The sequence below is a fragment of the Schistocerca americana genome, chromosome 3 (genome assembly GCF_021461395.2).
Source record: "Schistocerca americana isolate TAMUIC-IGC-003095 chromosome 3, iqSchAmer2.1, whole genome shotgun sequence".
NCBI classification, from domain to species: Eukaryota; Metazoa; Arthropoda; class Insecta; order Orthoptera; family Acrididae; genus Schistocerca; species Schistocerca americana.
In genome coordinates, this window is record NC_060121.1 from 305,649,787 (window position 1) to 305,666,120 (window position 16,334).

The 16,334-nt window shown below is 38.4% G+C and overlaps 1 protein-coding gene across 1 annotated transcript in view; it reads right to left on the bottom strand.

The window, feature by feature from the left end:
• LOC124606862 (guanine nucleotide-binding protein subunit alpha homolog) overlaps window positions 1-16,334 on the bottom strand; it is a 68,565-nt gene that overhangs the window by 24,621 nt on the left and 27,610 nt on the right. Inside the window, exons 2-3 of the mRNA XM_047138949.1 lie at window positions 7,140-7,190; window positions 4,913-5,130 (exon numbers count right to left, since the gene is read on the bottom strand). Of these exons, the coding sequence (XP_046994905.1) occupies window positions 4,913-5,130; window positions 7,140-7,190 (269 nt within the window). The remainder of the gene's footprint in view (window positions 1-4,912; window positions 5,131-7,139; window positions 7,191-16,334) is intronic.

The following is a 16,334-nucleotide window of genomic DNA, read 5'->3' on the forward strand; positions in this document are numbered from 1 at the left end:
TGAAGGAGCGTTACTTTAAGCAGTTTTTGAGCTTGAAAGGCATTGTCTGTCTAGAAGCAAAGATAGACTGTGTACGCAAGTGCAGGACTTTGGTGGGTCTGCAATTGTATCCACACCTTGCTGAATGATGAACAGGTTCACTGCAGCAAAGTTCTGACTTCCTCCTGAGCTTGATACCATGAGGTGGTGGGGTGCAACTGGAAAATTCATAGGGTCTTTGGCCTCATACCATTTCCATTTAATAGACAGAAGCGCGGGTGAATCCCCCATAACTATCCGTGTCTCTGATGGTGCGCTCCTTCCTTCTGGGAGGGCCCCACAGAGGGAGAACATACTCATCTCAGGTAACTGTTGCCACCTCCGGTCACACCTCCTGAACTCCAGACAGAGAGACAAACTGGCAATTGAGAAGGTAAAAGCTCAGGCCTTTACCAGGGGTATGCATGAGCCGTACCTCTTGATCTGCATGCTGGGAGTTACGCATTACCCAGTTTCCCTTTATGTATCAAAGTCATGGGCCAGTCTTCAGGCGTACACACAGGGAGCAAAAAAGGCAAACAGGGAGACCACAAACACCAATGAGGAGGAAGAACAGGTTGGAAAAAGAAAAGAGAGAGACAAAAATGAAATCCACCTAAGTCTTCCGATACTTTCACAAGTTTCGGTTTCCTTATTGTACACTAGACATGGTCCTTACAGGAGGGGAGAAAGAATAGGAGGAGGATAGACATGCAACATGGAAAAAGGAAGGTATATTGCAATGACACAGGCCCCATGTGTGCCACGCACATACAAAAGAGTTGTGAGTCCCCTGGTGCATTTAGCTGGGGCTGGCAGATGAGAGGAAGGGGAGACTTGGACAGGGGAGAAGAGGGTGTGGGTGCAGGATAAGTGGAGTTAGGGTCTTGGGAAAGGGGAGATGTAGGTGCAGGGTGGGGTAAGTGGAGACTGAAGCCAAGAGGATTACAAGAACAAAGGATGTGTTGCAGGGGTGATTCCAGTCTACGTAGTTCAGCAAAAATCGTGCTTCGGGGAAGGGAGAGATCCAGATCGCATAGGTAATGAAGCAGCTATTGAAATCGAAACATGCTGAGCACTATGTTCAGTGACTGAGTGGCCGACTCGGCTTTGTTCACAGTTTGTCATGGTCATTCATTCGGGTGGAAATTCTCATAACTGCTGAAGTGCCATGTTTCTGGCCATACCCATTATAAAATGCTGTTCAAAAACTGCAGCAGATCTACTAAATGATGTGGCTGCTTTCACAGGTGGCACTGCCTCTGATGGAATACAATAAGCCTATGCTGGAACTGGGGTAGGTTACGCTGGGTAGGTGCACTCTACAGGTCCTGCACCTGGGCCTTCCACATGGATATAGCTCATGTGAAAGGGGCTGGGAGAGTGTGTGATGGACTAGGACACTGTATAGATTGGGTGGGCAGCAGACTACCACTTTAGGAGAATTGGAAAAGCATTGCAACATTCCTTATTTCCTGGCAGAGGACATTATCAGTTGTCAGGAGTTGCTCCTTTGCAGCTCGTTCTTGGGGACAACAGAAGGATTAAGGGTGCCTGAGGCAGGAGATGGGATTCAGATTGCGGACTAGGTTTCGGGGATAGTGTGTCTGCGATGAACTTAGTGACACCTTAAGCATACTGGGCAAGGAATTTCTCATCACTGCAGATATGCCATCCACAGGTAGAAAGACTATATGAGAGCAGTTTTCTGGGGAGGGAAGGGATGACAGCTGTCAAAATGCAAGTATCATTGATGGTTAGTGGCCTTGCTATGAATAGTAGTATGTATGGAGTCATCACAGAAGTAGGTAGAGGTCAACATCAGAAAGATGACATGTTCGACTGAGGAGGATTAGCTGCAGCGAATGGATGAGGAGTTGTTGAGGCTGGGAGGAATGAGGACAGGGTGTCTAACTGGCTAAAGATCATGATGATATCATCAATGAACCTCAACCAAACAAGGGCTTTGTCAGCACATTCTGCCCGAACTTTCCATACCATATTTATAAAATATAACTAAAGGAACTGCTGACCTGTCATAAAACATGTTTCTCCATTTCAAGAACTAATTTAATTATTTATGCATCAGGCTACCACAGTGAGTCAAGTTTACAATTTGTACAGCACATGAATAATAGACAGGGTGTTTGTTTTAATTAACTTCAAAGAACTAAATATCTCGAAAATGGCACATTATACAAAAGAAATGTTGTAGGTTAAAGTTGATATTAGTAAAGAGGACATCTGCCTGTGCTGCAACCAGCCTACCTCCTAACTAACCCGGCCCGGAGTGGGTGGGATCAACTTTGCATTTTCAAATGGAAAACACCCCCCCCCCCCCCCTTCCCATTTTATTGCATATTTCGATTATACGGCAAAAATTATGTTCATTTAACAATTGTTTCCCATTCATGATAGATGGTACTATAATCAACAGACATCAAGTATGCCTGTTTTTGGAACCAATGCATTTGGGTCTACATTTCATTTATGATGTAAATGTAAAACTATGTTCAAAATTTACTTTAGTGATGCAAAGTTGATTGTACACTACAATATGGCCAGCTGTTTTAATGTCTGGTTAGAAACTACATTTAGTGTGATCCAGGCACAATGACATGGATGTCATGGTTTTCTGTGCCAATTGGGAGTTCGATCCCAAACAGTAGGGGTAGTTAGGAGGTGGCCAATTGTGGCATAGACAGATGTCCCCTTTGCTGATACTAACTTTTCACCTAGAACAATTTTTTTCCGTAGGATCATCTTTTGAGATATACAGTTGTTTCACATTAAAACAAACACCTTCATAATTATAATGATAAAAATGTTATGTGGATTTATGAAATGTCTTTCTTCTTAACATTCAGAAATTTCCTCAGTTCATTCTCGCTGAATGTGAGTAGTGAAATCTAACAGAAGTGACACCAGTATGGTGGTAATAAAAACAAAGGAGTTGACTGGCCAGATAAAGGGTGAGAAACAAAGCGATAATACCAAAAAGAAGATGAGATGGAAGGAGGGATGAGAAAAGCATAAATTGTTTACAACACGGCAGAGATACTCGTTCCCTGTTGGACAGAAAGAAACCAGCTGAGATACGCTGGGAGGGAAGTTACACTGATGGCAACAATTGGAGCTTTGGGTAAGTTGCAAGTTGCAGATTAATTTGTTCCCTAGTTGTATGGCTTAAATGGAAATAGAGATGAAAAAAAGACTTAATTTTACGCAAAAGTATGGCCAAGGTACTGGGCATATCTGATCTGGAACTGCAGTTATGGAATGATGATAAATCTGATATGTGTGAAGGAGAGGTACTGAGGATATCAGAGACTACGAAACAAAAGAAGTGAAAAAAGCGTGTGAAAACTGAACCGCATATCAAGTCGCACACAACATCAGTATAGGAAAGACTGATTTCATTTAACACTTGAATGTTGCACGCATCTTAGGCAAGTATTCATAGTTCGCTCGAGTCATCTACAGTTTACACTATTTGTGTAATGTTGAACTATACTAAAGCAGTAAAGATTTCGCAGGACTAAGGACTGGACTAATTTTTGTTTAATCTGAAGAAAAAATATTTTCCTACAGTTTTGGATTGTATATAGGCACTAAAGAGATTTCCAGTATACTGCAACAGTTTGTTCTTCACAATTCAGATGCTCATCCAAGATTATGCGATGGTCTTTTACTGTTTTTTTGAAATGTTAACTGGGTACAGCTGAGGAGTGATGGAGGAACTGTTTCACAAAAATGTCTGCTGATCAACTTTCTGTGCGATATGAGTATGACCTGTGACTTCCTAGGATTCAGTTTAAGATCCAGATGTTGTGAGCTTTGTGATACTGAACAAAAACCATCACTGTATGTAAGTGGTTGTTAAAAGAGTGAAGCATTGAAGACATGTCACTGATATACAGCACATATCACTTTTCTATCCAAACTGACACAATGTTTAAAGCGCTAGGATGACATTCTAAAAAAGTGTCAAAGTTTCTGTAGCAGATTTTGATTTCGTGCCAACCCTGTGAGTCCCTACAGGTAAATATCAAAATGCTTCCTCCAATCTCAAAAAAGCATTGATAAGATGATGATGATGTGTGAATACCTATTCTTATTAGTCAACAGATTTGAAAGATCATTTATTCGCCAACTCAAGTCCATTAAGAACACTTAGTAAAGAGCAAGAAGAATTGAAATCTCCAAATCTTTTGGTTTGTATTTCTTTTAGGTCAGTACAAAATAATAATACTGTATCCTCCAGCTTCCTGAGAAGCAATATTCATTTCTGTAGTTCCTGATAGTTAAGGACACATTAGGCATCTTCAACTGGTTTTTTAGTGTGCTACTCTTTTGGAATGTTATTTCACATTGATTTTAAACAGTTAAAAAATCATGTAAATAACCTTTTAACTGGTCACTGTGCTTGACTGTATCTCACTGAACTTTCGCACAGTACATGTTATGCCCTGTCGTACTCTTCTTAGTTGATCTGAGGGACAATGGTATAAGATTAAAACTAGTGGTATATTGAAATTGTATAACTTGCTTCTTCAACAATGAAAGAACAAAATGCAATGAACAAATAGTTTATAATGAGATACAGTCAGCATAATACTACTTGTACAGTATAAAAGAGAGAAACCAAGGAAATCTGAAATTTAAAAATAAAAACTCAACAGCATAAAAATTTAAAGAGAAATTTGAAAGACTAAATGCATACTTGTGTACGACTTCATATCATCTGGAGAGCCAAATCCTCATCATTTATGACTGAAGATTGTACTGGTAGCGGAGCTTGAAGTATTCGATACAAAATGACGAATATAAGAAGTTCATCTAATTCACACTAGCATGTATCCAAAACCATAAGAGTGCTTATCTCTAAACTCACCTATCTTCCAACAGAACTTGGTCAAATTCTGATGATGATACTAGAAAGAGTATTGATGTGACACAGTCAAAACACTGAAACCATTTTTGTCTCTGAGATCGCTGGCCCCCAACATCAACAAATTGGAATGGAATGTTATTGATCAGAACTACAAACTCTGAGATTCCTTTGGTTGCTTTACGACAATGCAAGATGTCTTGATGTGTGGGTACATAATCCTGAAAAAATAAGAAATAAAAACATATATAAACTAATAGTTGGCTGAAACACAGATGGAACAGAATTTATTTGGTAAAGTAACAGTCAACCAAGAATTTTCTAGAGGAACTGACTTTTATACAAATGGTTGTCATTATTAAAGAAACAATACCACATAACTGATTTTTCCAATTTTCCTGGTTTCGGTCAGTTGGGAAACTTGCCTTCTTTTACCATAGAATGACAAAATTTCACTTCTTTACAATGAAAATGAAGCTGGAAGAATACTATGTACGCCACACAAGTAGTTTTTATGTGTAAATTCTGTGAAAATGCAAAAGAATGAAATTTTGCGTCACACCAATGTCAGAAGCATTGTGAGGCTGTTCACAGATGATGCTTTTGTCTATAGGGAGGATGCAACATCTGTAGACTATAACAAAATGCCGGAGGAGCTGCAGAGAGTAAAAAGTTCTTGGCTTATTTGCCACATCAAATTCGGATAAAATCACAGGCTTTTGTTGATCGCCTCCATCATTATCATTGTCATTATCAGGGACATATTTGACTGGAGTGAAACAGGCAAGGCTCCCACTTTTACAATCTGAGGAGGGCATGAGATTGGCTGGATTACGTCATAACAACAACATGGAGATAGCACATATGGAAGCGGGCCTCTCTACGTCCATAAATTGCTTGCAGCACCACCCATGACAACAAGTGGTAGACTTCCTCTTTGCTTTTCCTTTATCAACTGCAAGCTTCCATGCATTGCTAAGTGAACAGCAAGTACCTCTACCTACGTTGTTTTCACAAAGTCTAATTTTAACTGCTGCCCTGACCACAGAGTCCCAGTAGTTAAATTAATGAGAAAGTATTCTTATTCGTTCAAACCAAATTTTGTGTTTATTTAACTGGCTGTGATTGGTCACCACAGATTTTTCCAAATACCTGTATTTAAGGTGACACAGCAATGGTTAATAGTCCCTATAGAGTGGCACAGTAACTTTTGCCACAACTGGAAGGACTATTACAAATTTCTGGCACTCTCAGGTCGAGATTATCTCTAACGGGTCGCAATATTTCTTTAAGTTTCTTGGCTGTTTAGAACTCTACCTATCTTAGTAGCTGTTGTGCCACTGAATGGAAACTGTGGTACATGCTGGTCTTCTCGGCTTGTTTGAAAGGTGTCATGCCTGTTTCCTCGACAGCACTGACCTAATATAAATGGCAGAATACCGTTCCTTCTGAACACTATTGTCATATGGTTAATCTTGAGCCGATATGATCCTAGTCTGAAATAATCCTGCCTAAGCTATGCAGCATAGCTAGCTCTCTTTTGAATTGGATGATGGAAGGTACACTCATTGAGATACAGGTCTATATGCAACAGTTTTCTCTATGCAGAATGCCAAATTGTCCATCAGCTTTTTGTTCGATTAGCACACCTAGGAAAGTCACTTTCCACCGTTTTCCACCTTCATTGTAAATCTTATGATTTATATCATTCAAATAGTCAATGAACTGCTGCAGCACCTCACTGCCATGTGATCAAATTAAAAATGTTTTATAAACATATCTAAAAAAAAAAAAAAAAACAGGATGGACAGAAGGGAGCATTTTTTCAATGCTTGTTCTTCAAAATACTCCAAGAATCCTTGATATTTTATCCAAATTTGAGGAAACAAGTAAAGCAGGAACTTTTTATGTAAGGACACTGTCACGAAAGACATCATAGCCAGGTCTGCTGAGAACTGATGACTGGGTACTGACTGACAGCTGTCAACGACTCTCAAAACAACTCTTCACTTTCTCATTTTACTGTCAAGTGAGCCACAATTTATTTCCCAGTCTACACATCATATAGTGAAATGCTATTCATACTTATTAATGAAGGCCTTGACTTTAGAACTGCTTTCTAACATGGTATTGTTTCTTAAATAACAAATTCTGCAATTATTTTCCTCTAAGTGACAAAATGCCAATTTCAAAGACTTTATTGTTCTCTGTAAATGGCCAGTTTACTCACCATTCTTGCTATCCTCTCCAAATTATCAAAGAAGTACTGAACAGAATCGCTCTGGAAAGAAGCAGATGAATATCAGCTAATTACTCCGAAACAGGTAGCACTTCTAAATAAAAAAAAGAGGTATTGTATAAGAATCAATCTGATACAGCCAGTGTTGGACAACATACATGCTGACAGTTTCCATGCATCTAAATGCACCTGCAACATTGTTGCAACAACTAACTACAATTATTTCACAGTGTAAGGAAAGCTTAAACAGGCCAATTGGTAAACATGGACAGCTAATTCTGGGATTTCAGACTCTCAAACTCTTCCACAGTGAAAAACCTAGCATTCTGACCAATGTCTCCAACATTCAACACTTCAATTCAAATCAAGAACTTGTTAGCTGCAGTACATCGCACCATTCTAGATACGGACCATCTTCCCAATATCTACACTCGTTTACATCTGGATCACTCCATAGCAATCAACCAATTCTGCCTAATTTTTAGAACTTTTTGTCTTACATTTCTCTAAATTTTTGTTTGGTGCACCCATATAGTTAAAAAATACTGCAAATTTGAAGAGCTTTTGAGCATGCCAATGTTTCATTATTGAGAAATACTTGTCAGATTTTCCAAACATTTTGAAGAGTTAATGGGAGTATAGCTCCTAAAATACTACAGCTACAGGTAACTGGTGCCTTTTTAAAGCTGTGCTTCACTTTGATATGTAACAACAATACTGTAAGATTAATTTTCCAAAAATCTCAAGTTTTTATTTATTCATGTTTTTTAAAACCTCAAATCATTCATTTTATTTTTCCTCAAAAATATATGTCTGTGTCACCTGTTTCTGACTGTTAATAATAAAATTTGAAATGGGGAAAGGATGTATTGAACGTGAAGCTAATTTTTAAGTGCAGTACAACACTACATCAATTTTTCTTAGCAGTTGATACTCCAAGAAACAGTCAACTCTAACTCTTATTGAGTAGCGTTTTACTGGTGTAGAACTAACTTGAGGAAAAGGAAGAGTTGTCACATATATTAAGACAGAACAAAAGTTCAAAACCATTGAAACGAGTAGATTTATTACGAATAAGCGCACAGAAGTTTGTGCTTGTGAATTAAAAATGAAAATAGTTAACTTTTAATTGTAACTGTATACAGATCCATCATAGGAAATTTTAAACTCTTTTTGAGGCTTACGGATTTCTTACTATGCTCTGCGCCAGACAGCAACAAGCTGTTCTTAGTCTGTTGTGATTTCAGTACACATTTTGTAAAGAAATCTGATAGGTAAAATGATTTGGAAAATTTATTTGGTCCAACAATTTGATTTCAGTAATTAATTTTCCAACACAGCGTGTAAAGAAACTAGGACTCTGATAATGTTTTCTTTGATGTAGCTCAAAGCATGAAAAGAACCATACATAAAGTAACAAATGTTCTGTCTTATCACAATGCACAGTTAGTTAGGATAAATAAGATACTCCCTCACTGTACAGATATTACTCAGCAGAAATTTAACAATATTTTACAAGAAATGCTACAAGGACAGAAGGGAGTTATCAAAGATATTGAAAATGAACTCCCAACATCGTATGGTTACCTTACAAGGAAACATCACCAACTTAACATATTTTAAGGAGAAGAAAGCACACTCACGGTATATCAATCCTAGCAATGGATACTGTGTGAAAATTTGGCCAGTTATGACTTTCTGACTGCGCAGCGTTTAAATTTGATGAATACAGGTTGTTTGTTATTCACTCCATCCCACTGCAGCCTCTTAATTAGCCGAGTGTGAAGTAATGTACAGCAGAGTGTCAACCAGAGCCCTCCTATTAATGGGATGTTAATGGCAAGGGAAGATGAGGGGAGAGTGGGTCACTTCTGCTGAACGTGTTTTGAAATCTTGTTCACAAACACATTGTTTTACAGGAAAATAGTACCTAATATGCCAACTCACACACATGCACATTCAATATTACTTTGCCTGAAAATCAAACTGAATAAACCTAAGAAACCAAAGAATAATTTTGAAAGAGTTGACGATTTTTGATGTACAATTTAATCATGTCAATCACATTGAAGAATATTGCATCTCCTGCATATGTACTTCTCTTTAACAGTGTCAGATTTCCCATTCAAAGATAATAATTCACAACAGTGATGTTAATAATTTAATAGTACTATGCTACTTCTTTAATGATGCACTCATTCATTTTGTTAATTTGAACTTCACTTGCAAAACACAACATAAGTGTTCAAAGTAGAGAGACCTCTGGCACCAACTATACTGAGGTGACGAAAGTCATGGGCTAGCGATATCCACATATACATATGGCTGTAGTAACGCATACACAAGGTACAAAATGGCTGTACATTGGAGCACTTGTCATTTGTAATCATGTGATTTATGTGAAAAGATTTCAACGTGATTATGGCCATACAATGGGAATTAACAGACTGAAGGCAGAATGGTAGTTGGAGCGAAGTACATGGGACGTTCCATTTTGGAAAGCATTAGAGAATTCAATATGCCACGATCCAGTGTAAAAAGTGTGTGGAGAATACCAAATTTCGGACATTACTTCTCTCCACGGACAATGTAGTGGCCGACAGCCTTGACTTAACAACCAAGAGCAGTGGAGTTTATGTACAGTTGTAAGTGCTAACAGACAAGGAACACTGTGTGAAATAACTGCAGAAACTAATTTGGTACATCCAACAAATGTACCTGTTTGGACAGTGTGGCGAAATTTGGCATTAATGGGCTATGGTAGCAGATGATTGATGCAAGTGCCTTTGCCTACTGCACAACATCGCCTGCAGTGCCTCTTCTGGGCTCATGACCATACCGGTTGGTACCTATACGACTGGAAAATCGTGGCATGGTCAGATGAGTCCCAATTTCAGTTGGTAAGAGCCGATGGCAGGGTCGAGTATAGTGTAGATTCCAAGAAGCCTTGGACCAAAGTTGTCGAAAAGGCACTCTGCAAGCTGGTGGTGGCCCATAATGATGTGGGCTGTGTTTACATGGAATGGACTGGGTCCTCTGGTCCAACTGAACTGATCATTGACTCGAAATGGTTATGTTCGGCTACTTGTAGATGATCTGCAGTCATTCATGGACTTTGTGTTCCCAAATAATGATGGAATTCTTTTGGATAACAATACACCATGTCACCAGTCCACAATTCTTTATGACTGGTTTGAAAAACATTCTGTACGGTTTGAACAAATGATCTGGCCACCCATCAAACATTTATGAGACATGATTGAGAGGTCAGTCATACACAAAATCCTGCACCGGCAACACTTTTGCAAGTATGGATAGCTATAGAGGCAGCATGCCTCAATATCTCTGCAGAGGATTTTCATTGACTTGTTGAGTCCATGCCACATCAAGTCGCAGCATTATGTTGGGCAAAAGGAGGTCCGAGTCGATATTAGGGTGCATCCCACGACTTTTATCACCTCAATGTAATTGTTGGAAACTGCACACCACGATGCCTATGAACAACACACTATCACTTGTTTGTTCATTGACATATGAACATGAACCTCTTGCTCGCTCTGCTGTAGAGCATTTCACACTTGGGCTTAGGTGGCTGCATTGGGCTTGAGTGAGTGGCAAACAACTGGTGAGTGTGAAATTTAAAAGCTGTACACTCAGTCAGCCATAACTGCATACTTTCAGAATTATGAACCAAATTTTTGTGCGAGATCGACTGCTGGGGCTGGTATCTTGACGTGTGCGTTTTTCTCCTTAAAATATGAGGTTCAGTTGGTGATGTTTCCTTGTTAGGAGACCACCAGAGGAAATATGACCTCCTAAAATTAGCACTGGAAATCTCCATGATACAGAAGGAGAGGAAGACCCAAACTAAACTGGGAAACTGGAGTGAGGCATGCAATGCAGAATAGAGCTATGTACGACGAAGATTGGCAAGATAGGTTATGAAAACCTAGGTGCAAGAGACACCACATGGTGTATGAAACTCACAAGAAGGAGAACTTTACAAGAGATAATCTGGGATCATATTTACAAGTCGACAATAATTAAACTATATGAAATTAAATCATCATAATTTCTGAACAGTTTGTGTTAGGACATCCAAACTTCATGTTTGATCATGTGGCATGACAGGAATTAGTATGCACATTCAAGGTTTGGTTTAGAAATGAAGCTCACTATCATTTGGATGGGTTCGTCAATAAGCAAAATTGGCTCATTTGGGGGATTGACAAACAGCATTTTGCAAGCAAGAAGCCTCTTAACCCTCAATGGGTGACTGTGTGATGTGCAATGTCCAGTCATGGAATAATTGGTGCGATATTCATTGATGGTATGGTGTCTACCAAACGGTACATAAAACTTTTGGAAGATGATTTCATCCCAATTCTCCAAAGTGACCCTGATTTTGACAAGATGTGGTTCATGCAAGATGGAGCTCAACCCCATCGAAGGAGGAGAGTGTTGGATGCCCTGGAAGAGCACTTTGGGAACCACATTCTGGTCCTGGGGTACCCAAAGGCCACTGGCATGGGCCTTGATTGGCCGCCATATTCTCCGGATCTGAAGAACATATGCAACTTATTTTTGTGGGGCTTTATTAAAGACAAGGTGTACAGCAATAATCCCAAAACCATTGCTGAGCTGAAAACATCCTGGACAACATTGATGTTCCAACACTTCAGCAGATCATGCAGAATTTCGCTATCCGTCTGCGCCGCATGATCGCCAATGATGGCCAGCATAGCGAACGTGCCATTACCTAAATTCGAATATTTATGACGACGTTTACATGTTGAACAAATTGTGTGGACCCCATAGTTTTTAGTAACTTACTTTTTTTCACATAGTTCAATAATTGTGATCCCATATAATGAACCAAATGCCGACATAAAATTTATTTTGTTCACAATAAATTCATATCATTATCTGAAAATAGTTGTTCTCATAAACAAATCACCCATGTAAAAAAGATCATGGATCACTAGAAGGTTTAAAGTATCTCTTGAAGGGAAAATAGGAATCTGCCTATTGTCAAGAACAAGTAAAATCCTAGTAGTTGCAAAACCACCCAAAATTACTACAAAAAGTTTTTTAAAAACTAAGAGCATGCATATTATGTCAGAAACCAGTATTTCAACAACAAATTTAAATCAATAATGAAAATAGTAAAATGAAAGAAAGGACAACAGGCCAGAGAATAGGATAACATCACTGTTGACTTAAACTGAAGGGCTATAAATGAAAAGTCACACATAGCGGCCTTGTTTAATATTCATTTCTTAAAAGTAGTAGGAATTTTAAGAACAAGCAACTCGGGAGAGAAATCCAAGCAGTTTGTTGAAAAAGCAATATTCAATTCTTAAAAGTAGTAGAAAATTTAAGAACAGGCAATTCAAGATAGAAATCATATTTATGTCTTGCCCACTTCTCATTCTAAAATTAAGAAAATTTCATTTTGAAAGAAAAGCTACCTTCATCTCCCATAAAATAGTGCAGTCTTCTAAAATGCATAATCTATAACTAAATCAGGACATTTTTTCGGAGGGATTGAATATAATTTGTAAACAACTCTATAATGAAGGTAATACAGATATCAATAACTGCCGACAGTTTCATTACTTACATTTTCCAAAATATTTGAGGAGATGTATTCTAGAATAGTATCCCACCTGAGCAATAGTAGCATCCTCAGCAAGTCACAGTTTGGATTAAAGAAGAGTTCTCTGCTGAAAATGCTATCTGGGAGTTCACTCCTCAAATTTTACAGGCATTCAATAACAAAACAGCATTGGTTGGTATTTTCTATGACCTAAGGCATTTGACAGTGTGAATCACAATTTTCTCCTAAATAAATTGAGGTTTTATAGAATTCAGCCAACCAAAGGATAATTATACATAATCAAAAGAAGGCAAAAAGCTATATTTAATGATTCAACCAATGTAAATAGAGGAGATTCATCTGACCAGGGAGAAACCACATAGGGGGTTTCACTAGTCCCAATCTTAAGTCCATTATTGTTTCCCTATTATGTAAATTACTACCTGTCTAATATACAAGTAGTTCTTTCCGCAGATAACACTAGCACTGTAACCAATCCAAATATATATGCAACAAGATAACAACAGGTAAATACTGTTCTCAGAAGTATTATTGAATGGTTTTCTGCAAATGGCCCCACTATCAATTTGAAAAGGCACAACATTTTAAGTTCTGCACATTTAGAGGTACTACACCAATGATAAGAGCAAGGAAATAGTAACTAGGATGGGACCTTCAAAATTTTTAGGCATCCAGGATAATGAGAATTTAGACGAAAAAACACATTCTAGAGCTCCCAAAGTATAACGAGTGTTCGAATGAAAAGGTATGAGATGCTGTAACATCCAAACCTACTGAAATTTGTATACACCACTTTGGGACAACATAGTGAGACATCTAGGGACATGAGTGTCACTTTCGGCACAGTTGTGTACATGCTCGGGCACATGGTGCAGGAAAGAACAAGGCAGTTGTATGTTCCATCCATTTGATGCAGCAGTGCGTGTGATGACACCATGGGTCACACTGCAAAAATTCAATTTAACGACTGAGTAGCAGCAAGATGTTATCAGATTTCTGACTGCAGAAGGGGTTAAACCAACCAATATTCGTAGCCAGATGGTGGTTGTATACATGTGAGCCTGTGCGTCCAACATACCAGTGAGAAAAAGGAGTGCCCATTTTTGTGATGTGTTTAAGTGAGGACGCAACACTAGGCACTAGGCCAGGCGAACTATGGCTGAACTCATTGTCAAGGTGCACGACCTGGTACGAAGTGATCAGTGTGTCACAATACGAATGCTGATAGAGGTGGTGGGGACCAGTGTCTGAACAGTGTGGGCAACTGTGCACAAGTTGCATTACCGGAATGTGAAGGTGCAATGGATTCCAAAACAGTTCAGCAAACCACAAATGCAACACTTGTTCCAGTATCTTCAAGATATCGCTTTCTTGGAGCGGACTGCTGCTGGACATACGAGCTGGTGCCGTTGTTTCAAGCCAGAGACAAAGCAGGACAACATACAATGGAAGCATGTGTTGTCACCTCCCCTAAGAAATTCAGAGCTGTGCCTTCAGCAGGCAAGGTGATGCTCATCATCTTTTTCAATTTTTGAGATACAAAACCCATTGAATTCCTTGAACACAGAAAAACCATTAACAGTAATGTGTACTGAGAGACACTCCATAGCCTATGCCAGTCCATCAAGAGCAAACATCCTGAGTTCGTGGAGAAAGTGATTCTGTTCCACGATAATGAATCTCTACACATCTCCAAGGTCACACAAAGTGTAATGGCCTAGATGAAGCAGTAGGATAATTGTGCTCAAGCCTCTAGTGATTACTTTTGACTAAAGACTTCATTTATACCCACCGTTTTGTGGGCGTCTTTTCTTTTGAACACCTGTCATAACTTAGTTCAGCCGTATTAGCACTCTGAAATGCTGCAAATTTTTGGGAGAGACAAATCAGTAAGTTACGGTATTCTGTGTATTTTCATATGGATTAATGTTTTGGGTAATTCACCTTTAACCCATGAGTGGGTGCGTGCCAATGACAAGTAACACTGTCTTGTACCATTCCACTGTTTTTTACAACTGCGAGTCTGTACCTATTCCTTCATCATTGCTTCAGCTAACACAGCAATAAATGGTACTGTAATACATCTAAATGAGCAGCAGTAATATAAAATAATAGCGGTGAGAAAAAATTTACTATCCAAGCGAGAAAATGACCCAGATTCTGAGCTAGCAGCACAATCTCACAATGAAGCTGTTCTCTAAGACATAGTTATTAAATGTTTGGCAGGGAGCTGATGGAACTAGGCTGTTTAATGCTCCGAGGGGGTCATTGCTGTGGGGTAACACTTGTACATGGCAACTGAGCAAGAAAATGCAAGTTTATTTTATTATTGTTTAACTACACTCTGATAAGTTTATGTTATTGTTGTCTAATTAAATTATGATTAAATGGAGATTTCTCCCATACATGTTTACCTTGGTAACATAAAAACAGCTAATCTTTAGTGCACACAAAGTACGCCACACGTCAACTTACGTTATGTAAATCAACATGGCCACTCGACGGTTATGAAAGTCTTCATTGCTTAAAAGAATGCTGTCAAAATAAAGTGGTGCTCCCCATAATCACCTTGCCGACATCTGCCTATGGGGTTATGCACACTGACTTCTTCTACAACACGGTATATTTATTCCCTCATAAAGTTTGTTGTAAATAACCCACTACAATTCAAAAGAAACAATGATGTATGTAATTACAATAACAGAAGAAAAAATGTCATTCACTGTTCTGAATTAGGATTGTGTTTAGCACAAAAAGATGTTTACAATACTGCCACAAAATTTTTTGTCTCTTATTCAAGGGCACAGAAAGTCTGACCGACAGCAGTGATAAGATCGAAAACAAATGTAAAAAGTTCCACCTTGAGAAGTACTATTCTGTATAAAAATTCCTGTTTCTGCCATGTGTAGAAGGTGGGTAGGAAATAAATAAAACTTTGTGAATTGTCAGCATGTTTAAATATTTACATATGAACGTGTAGTGTGAATGTAAAACGATTTGTTCCATATCATTACAATTAATAGTACGAACCAGTCATGGAATATGGAACTAACTAACAAGAGAAAGTTTATTCCACCTTTTATTCTACTATGAGGCAAAAGTTTTTGTATTGTAGTGTTTACAGATATTGCTAATTAATTGGTTTATGTACTTATTGACAATATTAATACAGTCATTGCTGAAGCTGCTTCTGAAAATAATTGGCCTCAGCTTCTAGTTCATGTAGAAAATGAGGCAAACCAGTTTTCTGGCTAAACGAAAAACTTACAAACAGAAAATGTTCTCATGATCTGTTATTTTGCTGAAAATTACTCTTTACTCCTTCAATATGAAACTCAGTCGTACAGCTGGATGATCAGCTAAACCTCTTTTTGTTGTGTACTGCAATGATGATAACGCAAACATCTGACTTAGGCCTTCGTGTTTTATTGTTTTAAACACAATACAGTGGCATTTTATGTTCTCCAGTGAAAGATGCCCAACATAAAAAGTATGTTCTACTTTCCTAGTGGTAGTGTTGCACCATATAAAAACAGAAAGAAATTTTTGACACAAAATTCCACAAG